This window comes from Eumetopias jubatus, unplaced genomic scaffold, assembly GCF_037043125.1.
Source record: "Eumetopias jubatus isolate StellerSeaLion01/CBP00866 unplaced genomic scaffold, mEumJub1_p1.0 scaffold_2, whole genome shotgun sequence".
NCBI classification, from domain to species: domain Eukaryota; kingdom Metazoa; phylum Chordata; class Mammalia; order Carnivora; family Otariidae; genus Eumetopias; species Eumetopias jubatus.
In genome coordinates this window covers 38,535,786-38,553,718 of record NW_028274808.1, presented here as the reverse complement: position 1 = coordinate 38,553,718, position 17,933 = coordinate 38,535,786, and the positions used below count along the sequence as shown (strand labels likewise).

At 57.6% G+C, this 17,933-nt stretch overlaps 1 protein-coding gene across 6 annotated transcripts in view; it reads left to right on the top strand.

The window, feature by feature from the left end:
• Positions 1-17,420, top strand: part of ANK1 (ankyrin 1) — a 136,011-nt gene extending 118,591 nt beyond the window's left edge. The window contains exons 38-42 of one of the 6 annotated variants that reach the window (XM_088020968.1): positions 159-717; positions 3,808-4,093; positions 8,197-8,280; positions 9,283-9,348; positions 15,475-17,420. In XM_088020968.1, the coding sequence (XP_087877094.1) occupies positions 159-717; positions 3,808-4,093; positions 8,197-8,280; positions 9,283-9,348; positions 15,475-15,501 (1,022 nt within the window). In that variant the 3' untranslated portion in view covers positions 15,502-17,420. Of the gene's footprint in view, positions 1-158; positions 718-3,807; positions 4,094-4,502; positions 4,975-7,352; positions 7,572-8,196; positions 8,281-9,282; positions 9,424-9,678; positions 9,778-15,474 lie in introns of those variants that run through there. The other 5 variants (XM_088020967.1, XM_028124064.2, XM_088020969.1 and 2 more) reach the window with 5 other exon arrangements.
• The last annotated feature ends 513 nt before the right edge of the window (positions 17,421-17,933 follow it).

The window sequence follows — 17,933 nt, the reverse complement described above, 5'->3', positions numbered from 1 at the left end:
AGCATTAGACACTGAGCTTGGAAAGCCTCCCTACCCGGAATGTGCATGCATATCTATGGCCGTGCCTGTGTGTGCGTGTGCGTGTGCGTGGATTTGCACGTAAGTGTGTGTGACAGAAATCGCTTCTGGAGCATGTTGCCCTCTGTCTGCCCATCCAGGTTACTCCTCGCTGCAGGACGAGCTGCTGTCCCCTGCCTCCCTGCACTACGCGCTTCCCTCTCCGCTGCGTGCAGACCAGTACTGGAACGAGGTGGCCGTCATAGACGCCATCCCTTTGGCGGCCACGGAGCATGACGCCATGCTGGAGATGTCTGACATGCAGGTGTGGTCTGCGGGCCTCACACCCTCTCTGGTCACTGCTGAGGACTCCTCTCTGGAGTGCAGCAAAGCTGAGGACTTGGATACCACCGGCCACGAGTGGAAGCCGGAGGGGGTGCTCTCCGAGGGACCCCAGGGCCCCACGCTAGGCTCTCTGGACCTCGTGGAGGACGACACAGTGGATTCAGATGCCATAAATGGCCTTATCGATTTGCTTGACCAGGAAGAAGGTCAGAGGTCAGAAGAGAAGCTGCCAGGTCATGAGAGGCAGGAGGACTCCACAGGTGCAGGGCAGGACTCAGAGATTGAAGTGTCTCTTGTTTCAGGCCAGCAGAGGGCGCAAGCCCGCATCACAGAGTCCCCCAGCGGGAGTCGGGCGGTGGAGCTGCGCCAGGACAGGTAAGGGCTGGGCTGCCGGGGCAGGATCTGTCTTCCCGGGCTTCGGGGGAGATTGTGGCTGACAGGGAGCACAGAGGGAATTGGTAGGTGCTGCGTCCTAAGTGCCCGGGAGCCGTCGCTCAGGCCTCTGTCCTGTGGGCGTGGAGCCGTGATCTGCAAAGGCCAGTAGTCACCCAAGATGCCCCCCGCCCCGGGTGTGGCCTGCCAGAGAGAGGCTGGGGGCAGGGGGCTTGGCACAGGGGAGGGCATGAGGAGAGAAGTTATAAGGCTCAGGCCAGCCACCTCTTTCGAGTGCAGCTGAGGGTAGGTGCTCTGGGCCCCTGTCGTTATTGGGTGCTTATTGGGGAAGACCATATTTAGAAACCTAGAGGCACCAGGGCCCAGGGGAGTGACTCAGGCAGTCACACAGCCTGCGTGTGACAGAGCTGATAATGGTGCCCTTCTGCTTTACCCCGTTGGAAGTGTAAGGCTGGTGGGCTTAGTAGGCGCAGGACAGAGCTCTCCACTGTGGAGAGATTGGTGCTCTCCTGGGCCACTCCTGGGCCTGCAGCAGGCAGCCACGCGGGGAGACACTGAGGGTCTTGGGCCTCACGCCCGACTCACCTCTGTGGCGGGGGTGGGGGGAACCACACCCCCGGGGCTGGGTGGAGTGCGGGGGACCACTTTGGCCTCCCTGGGCTGGCATAGGAGCTGAGCCGCAGTGGCCCTTTCCCCCAAAATTGCTTCCTAAAGTTTCCCTAAAGCAAGGAGATGGTCCGTGTGCCCCCTGAAGGCTGTGCACACCCACCATACCCGCGTGGCTCAGGTCTGGCCAGGCCTCGGGCAACCTGTTCTCATTTCCTCTTCCCACACCTCCCCCCCCCCGCCAGTTCCTCTGGCCCTCTCAGAAGCCCAGGCTGACTGGGCCCTTCCCCGGGGTCCATCCAGTGTGGCCCGAATACCCTAGGCGGAGGGAAAGAAGACCATTTACAAGATGAGAGAGCAAGGATTTATGTCATTTCATTTTCATTTCCCAAACGAATCCTTCGATGAGCAGCGAGAGTTAGATGGACAGGGCCTGGGGGATTCAGAGTGAAACGGTGGCATCCCTGTGGCCAAGGCCACCCCCAACAACCTGGGACAGCCAGTCACTGAGGAGGACTGACTGGGTGCGCATTGCGCACACTGCATGCTGGCCCAGCCACTGCACCACGAGGAGCCTGGCCTCGCAGGGGGGAACCAGAAGGCCTGGTGCTAGGCCTCAGTGTGGTACAGTTTGGTTCTCTGACCGCGGTCAGCCTTCCAGTGGGGACAGGTGAATTTCGTTCACTCCCCCAACAGTATGTATGGAGCGCCTACTGTGTGCCAGGCACCTGTGAACCGTGCCTCGGTGCAGGGAATGTAGCATTGAACAGAATAGACAAAAGCCTCCATCTGCAAGAAGTTTATGTTCTAGCGGGGAAACAGACAATAAATGAGATAAAGCCAATGAAATGGAAAGTAATTGAAAGGGAGAAGTTAGGGGCCCCTGGGTGGCTCAGTTGGTAAGCATTCTACTCTTGATTTTGGCTCAGGTCACGATCTCAGGGTTGTAAGATCAAGCCCCATGTTGGGCTCCATGCTGGGCATAGAGCCTGCTTGAGATTCTCTCTCTCCTCCCTCTGCCCCTCTCCCCCCCCAGAAGAAAAGGGAAAAGTTAGGTGTTGGTGCTAAAAAGGAAAATAAAGGGGGGGAGATAGGTCGTATGTACAGTGTGTGGAGAGGAGATGGCCGAAATGAGGGAAGCCTAAGACCACAACGTTGGAGTAAAGAGCAGAAGAAATTGAGGGGTGAGCCATGTGAATACCAAGGGCACATAACCAGCAGAAGGCCCAGCCAGCACAAAGGCCTTGCAGTAGGCACAGTCGAGGAACAGTGAGAAGGTCACTGATCACAGCAGAGTGATTGAGAGAGGTAATGGGGCCAGACATGTCAGGCCTTGAGGCTCTAGAAAGACGAAAGACTTTGGCATTTACTGGGTGGAATGGGGAGCCACCGGAGGGTTTTGAGCAGAGGAGTGAGGTGATGTGGCAGTTGCCTTGAGAGCAGCCTGACATGGCCAGGGCTCGAGGCAGGGAGATGAGCCAGGAGGCAAGCGTTGCTGCTGGTATGGACCAAGACGGTAGCAGTGCTGGTGGCCAGAAGTGATTGTGCTCAGGATATATACTTGAAAGCTAAACCAGAAGGTTCACTGAACAAACAAGACGTGGAGTGTGAGAGACCGAGAGACGTCAGAGCTTACTGGTACCCTCGATCTGTCCACTGGAAGGACGAAGATAGTATACTGCAGTGTGGGGGAAGGCTGGGCGGGACAGGCTGGGGAGAAGGTCATGAGTGTGGACTTGACTGTGCTATCCCTGAGAGGCCTATTAGACCCCCAAAGCAGAGATGTGCGGAGGCAGTTGGGTCTACACGTCTGTAGGTCAAGGAAGAGGTGCTGTGTGCACACCGGGGCACGCGGAGCACACAGATGGGGTGTGAAGCCGTGGACTGAATGAGCTTACTGTGGGTGCAGGTAGAGATGAGGTCTGAGAACGGAGCCCTGGGGTGCTCCCATGTTCAGGAGTCAGAGAAATTAGGAGAAACCAACAAAGGACACTGAGAAGTGGTAGCCAGAGAGGGTGTGGGGAAACGAGGCAAATGTGGTGTCTTGGAAGCCATAGAAGAGCATGTTTCCAGGGGAGAGAGTGGCCACCTTATTGGACGAGTGCCGGGATAAGGACTGTGGAGGGCAAGTGGCCTGGAGGGCTGGAGGGGAGGCGGTGAGGTGACGGGCGTGCAGACCCGGTGACACCCAGCTGGGTGAGCCAAGTGCCTCAGGAGCCCAGGGTGGAGAGCCATCCACTTAAAGGGATGGGGCCAGTGGTACTGGTCCGCATGGCCCTTTCCACCTGGACAGCACGGACGGACCATCTGCGCCTCTCTGGACAGGACAGGCAGCCGTGTGCGGGCTGTGGGATTTGCTCACGCAGGCCCATCCCTCCAGCTCTGGGCGGGGGCGGGGAGGAGGGTATCTGAGCAGCCAGAGACTGAAGGGTGACCGGGTGTCCTTTCTCTCTTCCTGGGCCCCAGACTGCAGGACTGGGATGAGGAAGGCTCCATTGTCTCGTACCTGCAAGATGCTGCCCAAGGTTCCTGGCCAGAGGAGGTCACCCAAGGCCCACACTCCTTCCGGAGTACGGTCACCACCATCCAAGAGCTGGAGCCCAGTGGGTCTCAGGAGTATGAGAAGGTCCTGGTGTCTGCAACTGAGCACGTTCGGGAAGAGCCGTCAGAAGCTGAGAGCAGGGAACGGAGACGACAAAGCCACCAAGCGTGGGTGCAGGAGGCTCAGAGCACTTTCTCCCAGATGGCAGAGGTGAGGGCGCGCACAGAGGCACCTGCCGATGCCCACAGCGGCGCTGGAGGAGCCTGAGGTCGAGGGCGGCCTCTCCTTCAGGGGAGCCCCGGGCTGAGCCTGCTTCCTTTCTTTAGAAATTGTGGCAGGGACTCACTTTCTCTAGCAGTAAGGATACAAAGTCACAGTCTCTGCTGAGGGGAGGGAGGAGCTAACATTCTCGGAGCCCCCTGGAGCCTCCGTGGATCCCAGGCAGGGCCTGTGTGCTTGTCATGCTCACACTCCCTCGGCTCTCAGCTGTTACTCCCATGTGGCAGCGGATGGTTGGGCAGGTTGCCCATGGTCACAGGATCAGAGGTGGGCTTTGGAGTTAGGTCTGGCTGATTGCAAAGCCACGGTCTTTGTTTTCTTTTTCCCACTCGCTTCTCAGCACCTTGGTTTGCTCACCAGGAAACGAGGACTGCATGGATTATTGCCAAGGTTCACTGGCTTGGGAATGCTGCGATCCTCTGGGTGGGGTTCAGCAGGTGGACCGGGAGAGGCGCCCCACCTCACTCCCCACCTGCCATCCCTGCCTCCCTCAGACCTCCCTCCCCTCGCTGGGTTTGCCCTGCTGTACTTCCTTCATCTATTCATTTTACCTTCACTCCCCATTCCCATTCCCATAAACATCCATTTTAATGTGTTTGGGAATATTTTTTTGTTATGAAAAATCACAAACAAATACAAAGACATATAATTTCCGTGCACACACCACCTAGGCGCGACAGTTGCCCAATTATGGTCAATCCTGTTTCATTGATACCTACCCCTCTCTTCTCTCCCCCCAACATATTTTTTGAAACAAATCCCAGACATCTCATTAAGGTGTGCCTTTTTAATGTATGCATCGCTGTTCTATGCCTGTGTATTTTTAGTGTGCACATAAACAATGTGTTCTGCATCTCATTTGGTTTCTAATAGTTCATCCTCATTCGGGAAGTTTTCGCCGCCCCCCCCCCCCACCCGCCTGCCTTCTGCCACTTTCTCTTCCCTCTACCCTACCTGAACCTGAGCCCTAGTAGGCACATTGGGGGCCCCCACGACTAGGTTAGCTGCACAACATTCCTGGGCTCCCATCTGCAAAGAACTGCTAGGAATCCAGTAAGGTTTTATTTAGACTGCTTCCCTCCCAGGATGTGCCTCGGACAGGACAGGCAGCTGTGTCCATTTTTAACCCCAGACCACCCCGTGCATTCTTGGCCAGCAGGCTCCTCTTTGGCACTTGTACTCCTAATAGCAAGCACTTGGCTGGGAGCACAGGTGCTCTTAACTGGGTCTGATTCCTGATTCCTGGGGAAAGAGAAGGATGCCAGGAGCCTTCTTATCCATGGCCCCTCCGCAGCTAGCCTTTGGTGAGGGGAGGACTGGGGAGAAAGCAGGAGCGCTCCAGGGGTCACAGGAGAAACCTTCTAGGTCATAGGGTCCAACTGCCTTGTTTATAAATGAGGAAGCTGAGGCCCCAGAGAGGCTGAGGGCTTCTCCAGGGTCACACAGAGATCCAGTGTGAGGGCCAGGAGAGTCCGGATCCTGCTTCCCAGTCAGAGCGAGTGAGTGTGCAGGGCCACCAGGCCTACCGCCTTTCAGGTCCAGGACAGGATTAGATGGCATAGATGAGCTGTCATCCTAATCATCTGACAGGACCCCGGGCGGCAAGGGTTTGCAGAGCACTCATTGACTGGTATTTCCGGTGGATCTCTGAAAACACTGATGGAGAGAGAGAAAGATGCCCTATAACTTGGGGCTAGGGAGGCAAGCCTGAAATGACTGTACATTCTTCTCTGAGGCCCCAGCTGGAAATATGTGAGGTTGGGCTCTCCTTGGCTGGGCCCAAACCGAGTGCTCACCGGCGCCCAGCTCCTTTGCATGTGCGGTGGGCTTTTATTTCTCCAGGTGCTTCCTTGTGGAAACGAGGCAGTACCGTGTAGTGACGGGAGCTTGAAATTGGACCCTTTCATTTACTTACTCTTTGACTCTGTGCCTCCATTGCCTTTGTGTAAAATGGAAAAGTCATAGAACCTGCATGGTAGGGCTGTGGGAAGGCTTCACCGAGTTCGTATGTGGAGTACACACAGCACAATGCCTACGGAGTACGCAGGGCATGAGGGCCTGCGCTGACTCTTCATCATGATAGTACTCTGACCCCGGCGCTCCTCGCCGGATGGGGTAGGGGGAGCATCTCAGTCCGTCCCTGTTTCCCAGAGAAGGCACCCAGAGTTCCCCGGCCCCCGCGGTGGGTGAGTTGCAAGTCGCTGGGCTGTGCCCCAGATCTTTGTTCCCTCTGCCATGTGGACTGTTACTCAGAGCGGCACAGCCTGATCCGGAAAGTGAAATTCCTGTGGGCCACAGCCGCCACGGCTGCATTTGTGAATCAGCTCTGTAAAGGCGAGCGCGTGGTTCCTGCTGGTGGGCGCTGACGGCCCAGCCTGGGAAGAGCCTTTGAGGACAGGCCTTAAATAGACACACCAGTTACACGCTTACCGTTTAGGGTTGCTGGGTCCGGGGGGGAAAGGGCGGGGCGTGTGCCGAGGGCCCTCAGGGCTGATGGGAATTGCACAGGCTTCCCGGTGCCCCCCAACCTGTGCTGGACCCCCGCTGAGCTAATTTGGTTAGGCCTGAGCACATCACTCATCCCAGGGCTATTTCTGAAGTAAACCCTTAACTCTCTCTCCAGGGTAGTAGCCGGTCCCATCCCTGTGGGTGGGGGTGAGCTCCATTCTGACCACGGCAGTAACCGCCCAGAGAAACACACAAGTGGCCGCTTTCTCCGGACACCTTATTTCCTGGAGTCCCGGAAAGAGAGTACTTCCCTGGGCAGAACTGCTTCTAGTGCGCATGGGCCGGGCAGGCCTGGGGGGCGGGGGTGGGTGGGGCAAGAGGGCGGGGCGGGGCACCCGTCACCCACAGAGTGACTTTGACATGTGCTTTCAGTGCCCGGGACACGCGCACCTGCCTGCTCCCTTCTAGCCCAGTTGGACAGCCCCAGCAGCTGGTTTGGGGAGCTAAAATTATCGAAGCCTGATGTCACCCAGGCGTGAGGGCAGAGCCTGGGGCTGCTCGGCAGGAGGGCACTCAGCGGGCAGTTCTAGTGAGGGGCCGTCCGGTCTCCTGTGGAGAGAGAATGCAAGGGGTCCCAGGGGCACGTGGGAGTCTGAGAGGAGAATGAGAGGTTGGACCCCCACAGCGGCCGGAGCCCTGGCCCCGCTAGTCCCCAGAGGGCCCAGCTGCTGAGGAGGTGAGGATGTGGACTTTCATCACCCAGCTCCTGGTCACCCTAGTGCTCCTGGGCTTCTTTCTGGTCAGCTGTCAGAACGTGATGCACATTGTCAAGGGCTCCCTGTGCTTTGTGCTGAAACATATCCACCAGGAGCTGGACAAGGAGCTGGGGGAGAGCGAGGGCGTGAGTGACGACGAGGAGACCATCTCCACCAGGGTGGTCCGGCGTCGGGTTTTCCTGAAGGTAACCGCCAGGCAGGAGACAGGGCTGAGGGCACGGCACCGCCATGTGCGTGGGCAGCAGCTGGGGGAAGGGACGGGGCCCTGAGTCAGGAGCCAGAGCCAGGGGCTGTGGAGCCCACTGGGACTGCCAGCGCTGCGGCAGCGCGGGCAGCTCCGCTCTGGGACTTGGGAGGCCCATTCTTGGCCTGCCCCTGTCTCCAGCCGGCTTCAGGAAGCAGGCAGGTCACACTCAGGGCGCCGGTGTCTGTGGAAGAGCTTTCACGCTGCAAAGGGCTGTCCAGAGATAAATTAGGTGCCTCACTTCCTCTCTCAGGGCCTCCTTTGTAACACTTGCGTGACTGCCCTGGTTTTGCCTGCTCCCTGGTGCTGGTGAGGGATCAGGCACACAAGGCTCTTGCAAGCGTGGGGCTCCATCCTGTCTTCAGGCCCCACGGCCCCCAGGGGCACCTCTCGTGCTCAGAGCCCTGGGTTTGGCCGCTGCTACTTGCTGAGCTGGAGTTGCCTGCCGTGGTGGGGATTTGTCTGACTCTGACTGTTGGCCGTGCTCTTTAATTCCCTCATCCTCCGCCTTACGCCCAGGCCACCCACTTACTAATCTTGAGTTTTCTCCTTTTCTACAATTCTAGGGGAGTGAGTTTCAGAATATTCCAGGGGAGCAGGTGACAGAGGAACAATTCACAGATGAGCAGGGCAACATTGTCACCAAGAAGGTGGGTGCACAGAGTGCCCCCGAGCTGGGAAGAGGCAGCGGGGCCAGAAGCTAAAAGGTGCTGGACTCCCCTCCTTGCTTCTCACTGCTGCCCTAACAGAGGGTCAGGATGGCTCGGGCAGGCTGGTTCAGGTGCTGGGAGCTCTGGTCATCTGAGGTCTGGTCTGACATTCCTCATAGCCACTTTACCTGATTCCGCCTGAATTCAGCTCCTGCTACTTTGTTCCAGAAGGACCAGGCTCCATGGAACAGCCCAAACCTAGCCCAGCGATGTCTAGCCCTGGAAACTGCTATAAGACGGCAAGGTGGTGGTCCCCGAACTCCCACGGGCCTCCAACAGCAAAAAGGCTGTGGAAATGCATTGAATTGGCCACAGCTTTTAATTCGCTAGACCTGATTTTGCCTGTCAAGTATTGGGCACCATGCTAGGTCTGGGCAGAAGAGAGAAGAAGGGCCAAAGGGGGGACCTAGTATGTGCTCCCACTGTGTGCTGCTCCCAGTAAATTGAAGCAAGACCCGTCAGGTGTCCATCTTGCCTCTTGCAAAGTGTGCCTCATGCAGGCAGGGACGGTGCCTTGTGTTTTCATCTCTCGGTCCCAGGACGTGGTAGGCACAGAGTAGACAGGGCTAGAATATTTGGGTGAGGGAATAAGAGAACACACTTGCCTGGAATCCCTATAGATGAAAAAGAGCTGTTCTGCCCTCAGCAGCTCATGGTGTGGGGAAGACAGCAGGACCTTCCAACAATATCAAGAGGCAAAAACCCTGACCATCGATGGACTGGCTGCAAATTCTAGCCCCCCTGAGGCTTCGCAGAGCTTGTTTGCCACGTGATGGGGCAGGGGTGTGGGGGCGGGAGACCAGTCCCTGCTCTTGGCCACTGGAGGAAGGATGCCTTAGGAGAAAGGCTGCCTCTCCTCCAGATGTCATTGCCAGGGGACCTGCTCTTCCCAGCCTCTGTCTCCACGGCTTCACGGGCCCTTCGTCCTCTCCTCTTTTCCAGATCATTCGCAAAGTCGTTCGGCAGATAGACTCGTCCGGTGCCGATGACGCCCAGGAGCATGAGGAGGTGATTGCTGAGGGGCCCCTGGAGGATCCCAGTGAGATGGAAGCTGATGTTGATTCCTTTATGAGACACGCACAGGTACTGCGGAGGCTGCAGCCTCCTGGAGGCTCCCCAGGCTCCCGGGCCTCGGGGCGCCCAGCACCTCTACGGGCTGCTCACCTCTGCGCCCGCCCACTCTGGGCTTCAGGCGGCACCACACTCCCTCCCGCCGGTCTCCCCTTGTGCCTCCGTGCCCTCTGGCAGGCAGCGTTTCCACGGCCTCCATGCTTTCTCCTGCCTATCTCCTGTCTCTCTGTGATCCGTCCTGCCTTCTGTCTCTGCTGCTGTCTCCAGGTGCAGCTGCGAGGGAGTAGCCTGCAGCCGGACCTGACAGAGAGCAGGAAGGGGGCTCAGATAGTGAAGCGGGCCAGCCTAAAAAGGGGGAAGCAGTGATCTCTAGCCCCTCCCCTCGAATGACCTCTTTGGAGGTAACGCCATCTTTCTGCATCCTTTCTGCATGGCCTGGTGCTCGAGGAGTGGCTGGTGCTGGGAATGGCTGCTCACTTCCTCGCGTCTCCCCCTCATCCGGGGGAGCTCTCGGTCCCGCCACCCCCAGCACGATGCAGGAGGAACAGGGGTGCCGTGGCCTCGAGGCCCAGATTGTTTCCCAACCTGCTAACTGTCTCTCTGAGTCTCAATTTCCTCCTCAAGAAAACAGCCGACAGTATCTGCTGATTGACCTCCCCCGGGGCGCAGAAATACAAATTTGAGAAAATGCTTTGATGAGTGAAAATACTCGGCAAATCTCACTGATGATATTCTCCTGAAAGCCAAGCGATGGGGAGGGAGGACGGTGGGGACGGGCCTAGGGGGGCACAGGGAGTCTGTCTAGCCTGGGCCACTTCAACGCAAGTCCCCCGGCAGAGCTCCAGCAGTGACAGACTTAGAACAGCACTGTCTCTTGAGCCTGGAACCCTTCGAAAGTCCTGATCAAACCAAGGCGCCCATTCTCTTCGGTGCTTCTGGAGACAGGTCGCTCCGTTGCTTTCTAGGAAAGGGTGAAGTGAACAGGTCCGAGGGGCGGATGGCGTCCTCCCAGCGAGCTAGGAGGGCTGTCGAGGCTTGGTGCATGCGTGCGGGAGCATGAGGGCTGCGTGGCTGAGGGGTGGGGGTGTGTGGGGATTTGCAATGAGGGAGGGCCGTGAAGACGCCGCAGCGAAGGCTCTCCAGCAGGCCCGAGCAGTGCTGGGGGCTCCGGCGGCCAGCTCTGACCTCCGTCCTCCCTGAGGGATCCTGTACTGAGCTGCCCCGAGGCCGTTCGCTGTGCCCAGCTCGGGGCAGCTCAGTACAGGATGCATCGGGGTGGGAGTCGGCGGGAAGCAAGGAAGCATGGTGGCCCCAGCATAGTACTAATCCGGTTCTTGGCATTTCAGCACACCCCCCTCCCCACCCAGGGCCTGGCTCTGGGCCAAGAGGAAAGCAGGCTCTGGCTTTCTGCATTCAGCAAAAAGCAGGACCCCTGCCTCCCAAGCCACCAGAAGTGCTGGCTCTGGGCTTCCCAACATACCTCAGCACCGGGCAAAAAAAAAAAGGACTGCGGATCCAGTTATAGGATAAAATTAGACCTGACTTCTCAGCAGCTTAAGGAGGTCACAGTATTAACCCCGGCATTGCCAAGGGTGCCACCAGGCTGCTGGTTTAGATTAGCTGGGATGAGTCCTGGAAAGAATCCAAAGGTGCAAACAATTTGAAGGAGCAGGGAGGAGAAGGAAAAATGCACTCTTCTGCCTGATTCTTTCTTAGCAGCAGCAGGGGTTCTACATCTCTGCTTCTGTTTGGCTCGGGTTCCTTCGACTCATGTTCCTGAACAGGAAAGCGGCAGCCCAGAAGCCAGGCTGGGAGGAAGGGAGGAACCTAGAATTTTTTTTTTTTAATTTCTGTGGATGTTCTGCAAGGTGACTGAAACCCCCAAAGGAGATAGGGTTCCAGACCACTGAGCATGGGTGTGGGGAGCACTGGGCAGCCCAGCTCCAGCGCGGTGCCGGGGCCTCTGCCAAGAAAAGGCCGGGGAAGTATGCGGTGGGGACAGCAGTGAGGGAGGCAGTGTGGAACAGGCTCCTGCCTGGTCCCGAAGGGCCTGGTGGGTAGCCTGCAGTGCTCCACCCGCACAACAGGACAAAGACCGCAGAGCAGACCCTGAGGGGCCGATGGCCCTCTCATCCTCTCAGTACTTCCTGCCACCCACTCGCAAGCCCGTACAGTCGGCCCTCAGTATTCCTGGGTTGCACACTTGCAAATTTGCCCCCTGCCTAAAATTTATGTTAACCCCAAAACCCACACACACACGGTGCTTTCGTGGTCATTCACAGACACACACACCCATGATGGTGAAAAATCTGTGTTCAGTGCCACATTGTTTGCATTTTTTGTGCTTTTTGTTGATTTTGCTGTTTAAAATGGCTCCCAAGCCTAGTGCCCAAGTGCTGTCTCAAGTTCCTAAGAGCAAGAAGGCTGGGATGTACCCCACGGGGACAAATACGTGTGTTAGATAAGAGTCACTGGCCGTGAGTCAGGGCACTGTCGGTGGGGAGTTACGGGATCAGCAGTATTAAATAAGGTGTCTTTATACAGAAACACACATGAGACAAGGTTATGTATTCATTGTTTGACAAAGATGTGCTGAATGGAGGCTCACAGGAACCTAACTGGGCATTTTCCTTAAGAGCAGTGGTGCAGTGTTGGCAACTTTCTCGAACATGACCACTGCGAATGGCAAGAGTTTACTGTGTCAGGTTCAGAGAGAGTCAAAGCTGGGGCTTGGGAATCTAGATGCAAAGGCTGGCCTCCTGTTCCAGGTGGTGTGGCCTTGCACTAGTCACTTGCCCTGAGTTTCCGTCCCCTGGAGGGAGATTGCAGACGGTTCCTTCCATTCTGTCAAGAGGTTTAGAAATAGTCGTGGTCCCTGGGCAGGCTGTGGTGAGGAGTGCAGGACAGCTGTGCTCAGTCGGTGTCCATCCGAGGTTGACCCGGAGCAGGTCAGCCGACCCCGCTATGCCTCGGGTTCCTACCATGAAATCTCAGCTGCATCACTCCCTTCCCCTGTAGGATGGTTTTCGTGATGGATGGGGCGTGTTTGTGAAAGGCTGTATACATTGTTCAATTCCCACCCGCTGTTTCTCCAAGTGCCACCCAAGAGTCGAGTCAGGTTAAAATGCAGATTCCCAGCCCCTGCCCCTGACCTACTGAATTAAAATTCTGGAACTCGGGATTCTGCCTCAAGCGCCTCAAGTGATTTTTATGTGTATTGAAGAGTGAGTTCTTCCGACCAAATTTGGTTTTCCTTCCAAACCACCAAGAGGTGACATGGACTTGATAGCAAGTTGTACACTTGGTATTTAAAAAGCGGGCCGCCAGGAATGAAGGTTAGAAGTTTGTTCAAAGATGGCAGAATGCCCCCACCCCAGGTGAAGAGCGACTAGACCCCCTCACCCATCGATCCCCCCCCAATCACCCCCACCTTGGGAAGGACTCTGTATATAAGGCCTGGCAAGTTGGGGGGAAGGGTGCTTTCTGGTGGTGTTTGAGACGCTACCATACTGCTGTTTATCCAAGGCCTGACGGCTGGTGACGGTAGCAACTGGTGGGTTTTGCTCTGGGCCCCAGGAGGTGGGTCCAAGACTTGGGGTGTGTGCTGTGCGGGAGCACCGGCATGGAGTGGGCTGCTGGAGGGCTGTGGCAGGGGCAGCCCTGACGTCTGCTGGGCTCCCTGCAGCCTGCGCAGGCGCTGGGTCTTGGCATCTCTCTGCATCGCCATGGCTCTGGCTTCTGGAATTTCAGGAAGCTGCGGCACAACAAGGCTGCAGCTTTTTCTTGTTTTCCTTTTGAAGAGACGCTTTCCATTCAGACACTGTGGTTCTAAGAGCTTGTGTTAGCTCCGACAATGGACTGTTTTAGTAAGTTTAAAAGTTAAGCAATTAGTCATCTCCCTGGGAAGGGGCAGGGAGGCAAGGGGGTCATGTTTTATGTTGCTGTTTTAAGTTACAGGCCAGCCATTGCAGGGGTGCGAGTCTGGGGCTGAGGGAGAGGGGAGAGGGCCACAGACACTGGGCAGGGTGGGAACAGGAGGTACCGCACAGAGGGATGGGGCAGGACAGGCACGGAGCAGGACCGCCACTTCTCCCCGTTCTTTATAGGGTGAGACCTTTCTCTTGGGACAAGAGGTGCAGGGCACCATAGAATGATCTCTAAGCTTTGACCTCTCTCCTCTGCGCTGCGTCTGGGCAGAAAAGTGGAAGGTGGTCGGCTGTTTTCCCCAGGCTCAAACTTTTACGAGGTCTCTTGTTTGAGGCGTGCTTAGCCCTGAGTGGGGGGCGGACCCTTGGGAAGGGTAAGGCCGGGCCCTGGCCCTCAGAGTGTTTCTGCTCCAGCCGGGGAGATGCCACAGGCGTGAGACAGGGAAGAGAGCCTAGTCAGAGTGTACATCCACTGTCCCGAGTACTCGGAAGCTCTTTGAAACATCACCACCATCTAATGAGGTGCAGCCTGTTACTGCCCTTGTTTAACAGCAGAGGAAACTGAGTCACAGAGAGTGCAAGTAATGGGACCAGGGAAATTGGCAGAGACAGAATATGAACTCAGGCAACCCGGCTGGCTTCGGAGTTCCTGCTTTTACTCACTATGCCCTGTGATCGCTCTCAATGAAAGGTGGTGGAGGGAGTGGGAAGCTTCCAGAGCTGAGAAGAGAGAAATGACAAGGAGCCAGGGTTATCAGGGAGGCTTCCTGGAGGAGAGGCCTTGAGTGTGGTGAGCAGAGCTTCTGCAGAGAGGGGACAGGACAGCATCCATGAGGGGAGGGCCGCGAGCAAGGCAGGAAGCTGGTGTGCGCCGTGGGTTCAGAAGGCTTGGAGGAGGCCAGCTTGGCCAACAGAGAAGCTCAGGCAGTGACGAAAGAGTCTTGCCCTCCGGGGTGACAGCAGCAGAATGCCTGGTGTTTGGCTGTGGGGCAGCCTCTGGCAGGGGACCTAGCCCGGCCCTCCCACCCCTGGAGGACCACTCAGAGTTGAGTTCACTTTGACCCCCTCCAGCTTCCTCCGTAACCGTGTCACCTTGTAGGGCCCAGGGCAGCTCCCTGTCTGGGGACAGCTCCACCGTGGAATGAGTCTCTGCCTTTCTGTGTCACTTCCTACGCCGCCCCGGAGATTGTCAGCTCCTCTTTATTTAAGTGTGCTCCTCCCCCTGCATCCATCCCAAGGTCCTGCAGACAGAATCCTGAGTGGCTAGTCCCGGAAACACAGAGTTCTCGCCCCAGGAAGGAGGAGGGGGACGAGGCACCAAGACGTGGCAGGAGCAGTGTCTCCCTGTGAACCCCAAGCTGCAGAAAGTGGACTTCACTCTGCAGGCAAAGCTGCTCTTCTCCAGCCAAAGATAGACAATGTCCTGGGGAGAATGCACCCGTTTGTTTTCAAAGATCTCTTAAAAAAAGAGATCTCTTTGCCACCGCAGAGGCTGTCCACCCCCAGGGCATGGGGAGCGGAGCCAGAGGAACTTGACAGTAAGAGCTTGTAGACCAGAGCCAAAGAGGGGCGGCTGTCCCCTGAGGTCCCAAGCTCCTGAGGCTGTCTGTGATCATGTCTGCTCCATCTCTGGGTCCCCAGGGCTGGCACTGAGAGACATCAGTGCGTGTTGGCTGAACTGAACTGAGAAAGTGGAGGGCACTGCTGCCTTCTTTAGCACAAGCCCTGGCTTATGAACTTGGCCCCCTTCCTAGGTCCAAGGATCTACTCGAGGGAATTTTTCCCTCAGGGGACCGCAGGCGTGGGAGCCTCCTGCCTCCTCTCTGAGGCACAGAGCACACACACGAGGGTTTTCTGGGGAGCTCGTCCACTTGGGCAGGGGACCCACGCAGGCTTGGGCAGCCACCCCTGAGGGGCAGCCTCTGGGCTGGGGAGAGGGAGAACGATGGCTGGCAGTTCCCAAAGGTCAGGGGGCTCTGAGCTCAAGGTCTTTCACCTCCTTGCCTGGCTTGGGGAGGATGCTTTTCCTGAATCAGACCCTGCCTCAGCAGCCAGCACAAAACTCAGTAGTTGGGTTTTTTGCTGGGAGTTGCCCCTTTAGATCCTAAGTAACTCCTTCTCTCTTTGTGTCCCTCAGGATCACACCTCGACACCCAACCCTTGAACTCCACACACTCTGCCATGCACACGGGAGGAGAGCTGGAGCAGAGGGCTACGGAATGGTGCACCTGTTCCTCTAGGCTAACGGCATGATCTCTGTAAGGGACTTCCTTTGGTCTCCTATTCGCATGAACGACCGACTGTAGACGCATGACCTACAGTCCTCAATCCTGCCTCTAGCGACCACGGATCTCTGTCTCTGTCGGGAATCAGGACAAACGCCTCCAGAAGGGGGGTGGGGAGAGAGAGGGGGGGATAGAAAACCAGCGCGAGAGCGCGGAACGCGAAAGTGAACAAGGGCTTTTTTGTGTTTGGGGATGGTATCTTTTGTAAAATCATTTTAATTTTGACTTGTTACAGGGTACTTTTTTTTCAACCTCATCTGTAGGAAATCCATGTGGGCTTCCTGGAAAGAAAAAAAAAAAAAAGAAAGAAAACTAGGCACCAAATCAGTTCGGCACCTTAATGCCATGTTCTCATCTGCCAGTCTTCCCTACCGACACACGCCTCCATTCCATTCGAGCCGTCCCATCCCACTCCCCAGGGGGCCGCTCCTCCCAGAATGTTCTACATGACATTCAGGACATGCGCATAGGCGCGCACACGCGCGCGCGCGCACACACACACACACACACACACACACACACACAAGCAGCTCTCCCCTCTCAGTATACACACAGATTTTACTGTGATGTCCAAAGCTGTAGAGAATCTCCTGTGGACAAACTGGAATTTTTTTATGTTCTCTCTCTCTCTCTCTCTCTGCCAATTTCAGTATTAATCATCTTCCAATGGAAAATCATTACCTTGAGAGTGCATTCGGGGTTCCTTGTGTTAGGGACTTAAGAATCTGAGGCGAGGACACCCCCCAGGCTCAGCTGTAGGCCTCAAAGGGAGCCAGTACCCCCTCTGAAAAGGTGTTCTCTCTCAGCGGGGGGCGGGCCGGTGGCTGTCCCAGGATTGCACCAGCGTGTTCAATAGAGAAGAGGTTTCCTATATCTTCAAGCACTTATATCATAGTCTGTGTTCAAAGTGTAAACTGTACAGTAATCAGCCTTGTGTATATGAAAAACAATAAATACTATGCAAACCAATAGAAACACTTTAGCAGTATGTACAAAGCACTAAGAGCTCAGCTCCTGAGGACTTCTCCAGGCTGCAGGAGAAGGAGCTACAGCCTGTCTTTCAGTGAAAGAGGAAGGAAGGGAGTAGGGCTAGTGAATGTATCTGCCAGTTCTTAGAAGTCAGCCACCCCCCCCCAAAAGGTCTCCCAGAGCCAACTTGGTGCTCTAAGTCCAGGCAGCCCACAGGATGGGGGGCCTAGGCCGGACAGCCTCAGTGCCCCCACTCTGACCAAGCCCCTCTGCCCCACCGGGAGAGGCGGGCGAGGGGCCCACTCCTGACCACAGGCGCAGGGGTAAGAGAGCCGGAGGAGAGCGCAGCCGGCCCCCGGGAGGCCCCGGGCTCGGAAGGAGCGCCTCCTGGGCCAGGCCCTCGGGCAGAGCAGGAAGGAGACCGACAGCGGGCTGTTCCTCGCCTCGGTACCACCAGGGAAGAGCCTTAAGGCGACACTGGAGCCTCCCGCGGAGCGAGGCCCGAATCAGCACAATCTGCCCCGCCCGGTCCCGGCGGGCGCCCTCTAGGGCCGGGAGAGAGACTGGCAGGCTCTTCTCGCTCGCGAGGGCCTTTGTTTGCGGACGTCCTGTCACCTTCCTCCCTGCCGCTCCTCTGAGGCGGCCTCAGACACATCCGACCTTCCAAGTAGCACAGAGGCTCCCTCACGACCGAGCCCCCGCGGCCCTGGTGCCCGTCACCAGCGCACACGTCTCCCGGCGGAGGCCGCAGTCCCCACGAGCCCGGGGCCGGCCGAGGCGCTCCGCTCCCACCGCTCCCACCGTTCCGACCGGGCGGCGGGCGCTCGGCTCTCCGAGGGGCAGGCCCGGGCGCCGGAGGCCAAGCTGGCGCTCGGCGCTGCGTCCCGGGAGGCGCGGCCCCGGCCCCCGCGCCGGGACGCTCCTCCGCGGCGGGCCAGGCGCCGGGGCCACCGCGGGAGCCGGCGGGCTCGGCCGGGGGCGGGAGGAGCGCGGCGGGCCGCCGGGCCGGGGAAAGACAGGCGCAGGGCCCGCCTCCCCTCCTCGACCCCCGCGCCGTCCCCCGCAGGCCGCCGCCGCCGCCGCCCCCAGTAGCCCCTCGTGGAGCCCCACGTGGAGCCCCGCGTGGGCCCCGCGGCTCCAGGCTATGCTTTGGCACCCTCCGCTGCGTCTGGCATGGCTGCTTGGCCCGCCGGCCCCAGGCCCTCGGCCGCATGGCTGCGCGCTCCAGTTGCTAGTAGGAGCTGTTAGGGGAGGAGTTTGGGGTCTCCACACGATGCCTAGAGAATGCTGCAGTCTGCACATTAGACGCTTTTTAGAAGTTTTGGAATTACCCTGATTTTTT